We start from the raw sequence: 9,258 nt of genomic DNA, 5'->3' as shown, positions 1-9,258 counted from the left end.
AGTTTGCAGGGCCTGGTGTATTTCTACCGGCACTCCTTCTGATCAAGTTGTAGCAAAGAGTATTTTTAGGTTTCACACTTCTATTGTCATTAAATCCTCTTTTTTGCTTGTTTTTTCCTCTGACCTGAATGCTCATGTGTGTGCTCACAGTCACCATCCTGGCTGCTGCTGTGCTCATGATTATGAGCGGCACTGTGGCTGTGATGCTGCTGCTCCAGTCTGACAGCTACAGCGGCCTGTTGTCTGGCTGCCATGTGGAGTCTGTGCTCCTCTTCCAGCTGCCTCCTCGTCTCATCCCTCTCTGCTTTCAACTGCGCCAAAGCACCATGGATAAAATCCTCCTGAAAAATGAGATCAGAAAACTGAAGCCTTGACATGTCATGCAAAGTTATTCTCAAACTATTCAATTGTTTAATCTGTAAACAGAAAAAAAAGTGGTTTTAAAGAAAAATGTATGACGTATATATTCATATCAGACTCTTTACCATCTCTTTTCGGCTTTCAAAGTCTTCTGGGATAATTATGGAGGGTGATTCTTCTGGACTCTCTTGCAACGACTGACTTTCGATTCCATCCCCTAAAAGGTGAACCATAGAGAAAGGGGATATTTAAACATGTCCCTTTGCAATTATGGCATTAAAGTGAATCATGGGGACAGGGAATTGTTGCATCTAAAAAATAAATCCCTATAATTAGCATAGCAAGTAACTACTATACTAATAATAGGGATTTATTATTTAGACTTTAAAGAAAATTTTAAAAAATGTTTTTCCAAATTTGTTGGTTTTTGTTTTGTAATACGCAAATCATATATCAACTAGGAACAAAACTGTGACCCAAAAATTTTGTTTTTAACCAAATCATGGGGAAAGTAAATTGTTGCGTCCCTAAAGAGTAGTGCTATTTAGATTGCTTGTACAAAATAAAAATCCTGAAGGTAATTTTATCTGAAAAATACTGAGACTGAAAATGACAGTGAAGCACATTTATGGCAATAGTAATCTATTTACCGCTATCTATGAGCTCCATTCTCAGACAGTGAAAGTGAAACACATATATAGGGGTAAAAAAAAGAAAGTACGATCACAGCCCTGATGGGGGAGTCTTACCCTGGTCTCTGGATGATGATGACATGAGAGCTGAGCTGTTGAGAAGCTCCATCACCTCAGCCTTCAGCTGCTCGTTGTCCCTGACTAACTTTTCCAAATGCTCCTGTATTTAAAACAAACAAATGTGAGTTAAACAGTTTTTTGGCCTCACATGCTCGTAACCCACTAGTGAAACGTACCTGTGCTTGCTTGAGCTGATTGTGACTGATCTCCAGCTGCGTGCGCCCGTGGCTTTCGTCATGCTGCAGCCGGTCCAGGAGCTGGCACTGCTGTAGATACTGTTTGTGGAGCTGCTCCCGCTCGGAGACCAGCGTCTGGTAGGCAGCAGAGTACTGCTGCAGGTGGGCCACCACCTGGTCCCTCTGCTCCACCACGCCTTGGACCTCCTGACATTTCAGCTCCAGCTGAAAGACAAATGAGTGTTATTAATAAGTACTGATGCATTAGGCAGATCCCTTTATGAAACTGCATACAACCCATCGGCGGTCTTTGTTCTGTACCTGCTCCTTCACATTGTGCAGTTCCTCCTGCAGCTCTCCCATTCTGCGGGCTAGCTCCTTCTTTACGTGATGTTCTGACTGGATGGCAGTGGTGAGCTCCATGTTCTCATTTGTCTAGAAATGTCACAGAAACAAAACAAGATTTAGTTTGACAAACATCCTGGAGCTCTCTGACATCCCACAACAAACCAAAACTTATATTTTATATTTTTTTCTTAAATGTAGATGCAGAAAGACACATTTTGAGGAAATACATATTTTTAAACTATACGGCATTTCTGTGATTCCTTAAAAATAAACAGCAACGTCCTGTTTACCAATTTGACAAATCCATTCTGCAGTTCAGCCAGCTGATCCTTCAGAGTGCGGTTCTGGGTGAGAGCGCGGCTGATGGTGGCTTTGTCCGACTGCACATCCTCCAACATGCGTCGGCGGTCCTCCTCCTCGTGGGCTTGGCTCTCAACCTGCCGCTCCAGCTCCCCCAGACGCGCCTCCTGCTCGGCACACAGGCGACTCAGCTGCTCGTTATCTCGCAGCTAAAAGGGAAAAACACCACAAAAAGTTATGTCAGGGAAAGTTAAACAATCATGACTCACGAAAGCAGATTGTACCTGTGCCTGGTACTGTGCAGCAAACGCTTCTTTCTCTTCTTGTAAGCTGCTGAGGGCCTCCTGCAGAGCCGCCTCCTGCTCAGACGGTCCGGAGGTCTGAGGCTCTGCATGATCTCGAGTTTCCTTCTCTGCAGATAATAAAGCTACAACAGAAGGATGACCTTTATCAAATTTAGCAGGAAACAACAGACTAAAGTAGCTGAGTGCGGTATTTGTACATCCTTGAAAAACATTCTTCCACGAGTGAACAGTCTGTTTGCTTTGTGGGTGTAAACTAGTCTGCTCCTTTCCTTACAGACAATTTACTCCTTGTGTGCCTTAAAGTTATAAGTTCACACCAGGAAGCTGTGAAAGTAAATGTGCACGGCTCACCTGCAGCATTTTTCAGCTCAGCAACGCTGGCCTCCAGCTCTTGCACTCGGTTAATGTTTCTATCCCTCTCCTCTGCCACCAAAGTCACCTTCAGATAAAGAGAGAAAAACATTTATTCCACACGAACAGCAGCTCAAGAGAAATCCACAAAAATGTCAGCGGCTCTGGACCTGTGTTAGCAGCTGCTCTGTTTTGTCCTTCCATACGAGACCCTCCTTCTGGATCTGCTCGGCATAACAGTCTCTCTCCGTCTTCAGCTGGGAGACGGACTCCATCAGCTACAGCAAGAGAAATTGTGTTACATAAACAGGATCAGAATCTGCAGTTTGGACAAAATATTTCCTCATAGTGTCACCGACGTGCTAACAGACCTGGTGATTTAGAACCTCCAGCTGCTGCTTCTCTTCCAGCAGTAAATTAACTTGTTGGTTTGCAATAGTGGGATCTGACTGGTTTGAACACTAAAAAGAAATCAAAACGTGCTTTGATTGAAATACAAAAGAAGACATACATATAAATGCTAATGCACTATTTTTCCAAGAAACTACAGATGAAACCAAAAGAAATCCAGCATAAACATCATTTTTAGTTTACACAATCTGACGATGTGGACTCACCTGTTGCAGCATGAGATCAGAAATCTCCAGCCTCTTGCGAAGGTCTTCCACCTCCAGCTTCATTGCACAGTTTTCCTGTCCGCTCAACTTCAGTTGCTCTGACAGCTCTGAGCTCTGCTGCTTTGACTCTTCACTCAAGTTGCTGAAAACATATAAACAGGCTAAATACCAGGAATTGAATCATACCATAGTCAGCCTGATACACCTGCTCCATGACAAATTCTAAATAATCGTAACTTTGTGTTAAAGTTAAATCTTTGAACTGCACATATTACAGTGCAATTACTTACTTTAATCTTAAAACTTCAAGTCGGAGGCTGTCCCTTTCCTTTTCCAGTTCTTTTTGGGACTGCAGATGAACATAAAAGCATGTAACTTAAGTAGAATTTAAAAAAGCATAAACAATAGCAAAAAATGTCATTTTTTTATATTAAATCGTAAAGTAGCTTTAATTGTAACACCTAAAAAGATAAAGGCATTTTTATGCACCATGTTTTAAGAAAAGTTGCCAAATCATTAAAACCATCTCTTAATGTAAGCATCCTGGAGCCTGGATGTTTTTAAAGCTTCAAAAACAACTAACTATTCTGGCTTAAAATCATATAAATGAAAGATTGTAAAGTAAAACTTTATGAACTGCTTTTGATTTTACAAGAACACATACTTATGTAGCCAGTGAGTGTAATCAATGACAAACACATCAGTGGTTCGTTACCTTTTCTAACTGCTTCTGCTGAGTGGAGACAGAAGAAAGGGTTCGCTCCAGCTCTGACACTCTCTGCTTCGTTCCCTGCAGACGGTTATTCAGCTCCTCTGCTTCAACTACACACATGCAAAAGCACAAAGTCAAACGACTGCTGCGTAATTAGGATCTCTGCAAATGTATGTTGAGAAGTGTGCACACACCTGTTTTTTGTCGTGCAGCCTGTTGTGTGTATTGTAGTGCCGTTTGCAGCTCCGATTTCTCAGATACTAGAATACCAATGGTCTGGATATGAACCTAAGGGAAAGTGCACAAGAGTTCACAGATAAATAGTAGCATGTGGTTTAACTACAAGCCCCTAATTAGATCACTAGTGGAATCAGATAAAGGTCATCAGAGAATCAATGGACTGTTTTTCTGACAAAGTTTACAAAGATTGAGTCTTCCAGACGTCAGTCGAAAGAGAGAGGGTGTGTTTGAATACCAATGCACAAAAACCTTTAGGAAATAATTTGTTTAAACTCTAGTGAAGTAGCAGGAATGCTAAAACTCCCATTCTAGACAAATGCAGGGTTTCTTTCTCTTAGGATAAAAAATAAAAAAGTACCTGTAACTGTTCCCGCATGGCTCCCTGCTCTTTAGAAAACCTCTGCTCAAATTCTTTTCGCTCCTGGAACAAAGTAAACATGATGAGCGGACAGCGCGGTAAATGTACAGCAGACTAGAAAATGAGAGAAATATTCAACCTTTTGAAGTTGATCTGTGAGTTCCTGAGTTTGTTGTGCCTGCCAGAGGAACAACATGAACATTTTAGAAATAAAAACAATTATTTTCTGCTAGAAAAAAAAGATATAAAATATCAAACATTTTGCGAGAAAATGCAACTATAAATATACCTATTAAGCATGCCAGAAAGGAAATAGCAAAACAAAGTTTGGTTAATTCTGCATTTATTTTTTTTTACTTTAATGTCTGTTTAGTTTCTGTTTGAGTAATTTATGGATAATTTTACATCAAGCAAACCATTCACTAGATGAAAGCTCAGGCCAAAACACACAGAAGTCTGTTTATGTCATGGAAAATTAAAAACTTTTAACACCAAAGTTTATTTCTCATGACAAAATAACTCAACTTAGGTTAAAATAAGACAAACAGCTGATAACACCAATTCATGCTCTGTTAATACATTCTGACTAAAATCGAGGTTAGAAAATAATTTTAAAGCACATAATGATTACATTTATAACACAATAATCTTGTGAAAGAATTGTAGAGCGCTGTCTTTTACATTTTGGTGAGAATGTGACAACAGCTCTAACAGGAATAAATTAAAAACTGCAACTGGTTCCATATCCTGTGACTAAAGAATCAAACCAAATTGTCACAAAATATAGAAGAAAAAAAATTGTGATATTTTTTTCCAAAAAGACAAAGTTTCTCAATCAGGAAAAATCCTTATGATGACAAAAACTGCATCTTCTTTGTGATCACTGGTTTTTCTTCTCTAAAATAGTCAACACAAGTCTGAAGGCCATAGAGATGTTCAGCCCTTTTTGCTCATTAGCAGTCATTTAGGAGCCGTGTCTGCTTCTATTTTCCCACATCCATACTCAGCCTTATTTTCTGTTTAATAACAAATCTGTTATTGGTCATCTGAGGTATTATTAACTGATAAATACAATCCTAAAGCATTTTGTTGAGTGTGAATTTATTCAGGTCAACTTGAGAAAAAGCTTTTTTTTCTTTAGAATATGGTTCTTTCAGGTGGCATGCATAACATAATGAGAAAGAAATAACTGTGAAAGGAAGGAGAGGGACACAGACACACAAACATGCAGAACAACGCAGCTTCTTACCAGCTGGTCTAGCTTGGTATTGAGCTGAGAGTTTGTTAGCTTGCTGGACTCCAGGGCAGCTGCAAGCTCCTGGTTCCGACTCTATCACGTGCACGCATGCATCAGGGGAAAAAGGGGAGGAAAACATAAAAAATAAATAAAAACAGATGGATAAAGTGCAGGAACAGAAGTCAAGGTAAGCACATGAAGGAGAAAGAATATTCAAACGTGAGTAAAAAACATGAGTGAAACGACAAATAATTTCACTGATGAGAAGTGACACAAACCATAAAAAATGAAAAAGTATTAAACTGATCATTTCTGTGAGGTATAAGACTCTTTGACTCTTTTTGCAGCATAATGTAAAGGACATAAATGCTTAAATTACACGACTCAAATAAATAAAGGGAACACCTAAACGACTCAATTTTACTCCAAGTCAATCACACCTGTGAAATCAAACTGTCCAATTAGGAAGCATCACTGATTGATCATCAATTTAAAATGATTTGGACCAAGTGGAATAGACAACAGGTGGAAATAATAGACGATCAACAAGACACCTCGTCTTCCCTTTCATTACGTTTTCTGGCTGATGTTTTGGTGACTTTGAATACCGACAATGATGTCACTCCATGACAATACAACGTCTAAAACCCATGCGACGTAGTGAAAAAAAAACTCTGCATCAAGACCACTACCACCTCCTTTGTGCAAGGAGGAAACCGGAGGAACACTGCCAGAGTCCTGTAAAATGACCTCCAGGTGTGAGAGGAGATCCTCCCGTAGGCCATCTGCTGTCTCATAGCATACCCCGGCTTTGTCATACAGGCACGTGGAGGCCACACCCACTACTGAGCCACATTTCGACTTGTTTCAAAGACATTATATTGAAGTTGGATCAGCCTGCAGTGTGTTTTTCCACTTTAATTTTGAGCAGGATTCCACATCCAGACGAGGCAAATACATTTAATTTCAATTAACAATTTTTGGACATGAAAGTATGTAAAGACTAAAGCATTAAAAATATACGTTTTATTAATTCAGGTATAAGATGTGTTTTTGTTGTGTTCCCTTTATTCTTCTGAGCAGTGCGTCAGTCATACTTGATTGAAACCCTTGAAACATTCTTTTTAATCATAAACTGATATATTTGTTGTGTTTTTGTTTATTTTAAAACTCTCCTCAAAAATATAATTCTTCAAAATAAATAAATAAATAAAACTACTTGTTCAGAGTTATTAAAATATTAGTATTAGAAGTTATTTTCATATCCTGTCTGAAGCTCTAGCTGTACTGTGATATAAACACGTCTCATAAAATGCTTTGATTTCTAACGCCCGTTTCCAACATGACAGACAGGAAATGAAAGATTCCTGCGTTACCTCCAGTTCCTTTTCACTGACAGAAGGTGCGCTCTCCCCGTTCACATACGCAGCAGATGACTGAAAAGAAACAAAGATGGCCAGATGTAAGCTCTCTGACTAAAAACTTTATTTACAAAACTTTAAAAGTTTGACATAAAATGTGACCCGAGACAGTCAAATATGTCTGAAACCTTGACATATTTAAGCACTTCTACTGAACACTGACACCATTTTTATAAAGAAGGAAGACTGAGAATGTAAAACCTGAGGTGCAATTGAGACAGAAAAAGTGTGCCATTTGGAGACAAACAGAATGAAGGGTGATACCTCAGAGAGCAGACCATTCAGTTGTTGTGAGAGCTGCCGCAGGCTCTCTGTGGAAGACAGCGGCCTGCAGGGTAATGCAGACAAAGCATTTAGTGCTAACCTCACTGTAGATATGCAAAAGCATGGCTTTCTTAGAAGGCCTATCAATATTTACATTTTTACAAATATAATTTTAATACTGTATAAACTTGTTTTATTGTTATATAGCATCAATGATTGGCAAAAATATGAAATTTGTTGTATGACTACACAAAAATGTACAAATACAAAGTAACAAACACCCACCTGTTTTCCTCCTTTAGACTCTCGTTGCCGTTGGTATCAGGATACTCCTACAGGCAGGACAAAAGCAAAGTAGAGACACACAAAGAATAAATACTGTAAGAGAACATGACTAACTGGATTTTTCCTGGAGCCCTTTACTAACTCTATACCATAAGTTTATGACTCACATAACAAAGTTAAGAGTTCAAAAAATACACTTTCCATTTTCTCAGCTAATCAACGGGTTGAATTGATAAGTTTATTTGAAATTAATAATATATATGGGTTTACTAAATGATCGATACTTGAACTGGTAACGTATAAATAACTCTAAATAGAAGTTAAGAACTTTATCATGTTAACTATGTAAAAAAGGTATTTTTTTTAAATAACGGGTTTGCTTCTTCCAACTCCCTTTCAAGCAAAACAATAAATACAAAAAAATAAAACATATATATATATATAAATTATTTTCTTTTTTGTTTATCATCCTGCTTTTTTTGTTTGTTTGTAATTGTGTGAAATAAACCAATTCCAATACTATTAGAGATATATCTGTTTTTCTATAGAAATGTGATCACAAACCTGTAGATAACATTGCTAGAGTTTAAGGAACAACTTCCTAAAGTTTATAAATAACCATTTGATTGCATGGTTTTAAAATATCTCTTCTGTTGAAACATTTTTTTTAATATTATTTAAAAGTACAAAATGATTCTGTTCTTCTTATTGTAAGTTCAAATAAATTGAAAAATCAAACAATCAATAACTACTGCACACATTCTTGCACGGACTTTGCTGTTGGACACATTTTTGCACACAAACAGGAAAAACGTGTCTAGAGGAGCAGAGCGGAGAAGTGGGAGCACATGATGGGTAACACACCTGCAGGTCAGTGATGTGACTGTCAGAGTTAGTAGCGGGGTTAGAAACAGCGGGGTTTAACACAGGAGCGCCATGCTCAGGCTCGCTGTTTGGCTCCTCCAAAAACTGGGGACCTGGCGACCTTGCAGGCTCTATGTCAGCAGACGTCTGAGACAAACACACAAAGAAAAATCCACACACTCACTAAAAGCTGCAACGATAAGCAATGTGAAGCAACACTATTCAAGCACTGCTTTAATATGATAGTAAACAAAGGGTTAATGTTTGAAACAGAGTATTTACCAGTGACAACGAAACATGAGGTGCATTGGTCATAATAGTTGTTAATTGTAAAGCAACTGTCAACACTAAAATCTATTCACTGTGTGAACTAATTATCTTGTCAATGAAGCTGTTTTGAAAAGATGTCAGTGCCAAAGCAGGTTTCTTTGGAATTTAATGGCAAGAAAAATGGAGCTGAGCAGGTTTTATTTTTAAATTCCTAAAGGCATTCTTTAAATTCAAATTGCACGAAACATGATAGAGCTATGCAAAACACAAAAAAGCTCAAAACCTATTTGTCCAGTCAAACCTGTAGGCGGAAAAGTCAGTAAAGTTAGGATTAAGTAAAAATAGTCAACGTGCCGGAAAAAAAAAAGGGAAACAAGGATGTTCAGGCGCCATTTTCT

At 38.4% G+C, this 9,258-nt stretch overlaps 1 protein-coding gene across 4 annotated transcripts in view; it reads right to left on the bottom strand.

Annotated features, from left to right (window-relative positions):
- Window positions 1-9,258, bottom strand: part of golga2 (golgin A2) — a 19,236-nt gene that overhangs the window by 4,749 nt on the left and 5,229 nt on the right. For 2 of the 4 annotated variants that reach the window (XM_024299115.2, XM_024299116.2), the window contains 21 exons: window positions 8,591-8,737; window positions 7,727-7,773; window positions 7,442-7,505; window positions 7,133-7,192; window positions 5,769-5,849; window positions 4,659-4,697; window positions 4,520-4,582; window positions 4,116-4,209; window positions 3,925-4,031; window positions 3,500-3,558; window positions 3,210-3,351; window positions 2,964-3,053; window positions 2,763-2,870; window positions 2,593-2,680; window positions 2,221-2,363; window positions 1,927-2,145; window positions 1,610-1,723; window positions 1,289-1,513; window positions 1,110-1,212; window positions 486-577; window positions 125-341 (listed from right to left, as the gene is read on the bottom strand). In XM_024299115.2, the coding sequence (XP_024154883.1) occupies window positions 125-341; window positions 486-577; window positions 1,110-1,212; window positions 1,289-1,513; window positions 1,610-1,723; window positions 1,927-2,145; window positions 2,221-2,363; window positions 2,593-2,680; window positions 2,763-2,870; window positions 2,964-3,053; window positions 3,210-3,351; window positions 3,500-3,558; window positions 3,925-4,031; window positions 4,116-4,209; window positions 4,520-4,582; window positions 4,659-4,697; window positions 5,769-5,849; window positions 7,133-7,192; window positions 7,442-7,505; window positions 7,727-7,773; window positions 8,591-8,737 (2,302 nt within the window). The remainder of the gene's footprint in view (window positions 1-124; window positions 342-485; window positions 578-1,109; window positions 1,213-1,288; window positions 1,514-1,609; window positions 1,724-1,926; window positions 2,146-2,220; window positions 2,364-2,592; window positions 2,681-2,762; window positions 2,871-2,963; window positions 3,054-3,209; window positions 3,352-3,499; window positions 3,559-3,924; window positions 4,032-4,115; window positions 4,210-4,519; window positions 4,583-4,658; window positions 4,698-5,768; window positions 5,850-7,132; window positions 7,193-7,441; window positions 7,506-7,726; window positions 7,774-8,590; window positions 8,738-9,258) is intronic. The other 2 variants (XM_024299117.2, XM_036214546.1) reach the window with 2 other exon arrangements.

The sequence above is a fragment of the Oryzias melastigma genome, linkage group LG12 (genome assembly GCF_002922805.2).
Source record: "Oryzias melastigma strain HK-1 linkage group LG12, ASM292280v2, whole genome shotgun sequence".
Taxonomy (NCBI): Eukaryota; Metazoa; Chordata; class Actinopteri; order Beloniformes; family Adrianichthyidae; genus Oryzias; species Oryzias melastigma.
This window is presented reverse-complemented; position numbering and strand designations above follow the sequence as displayed.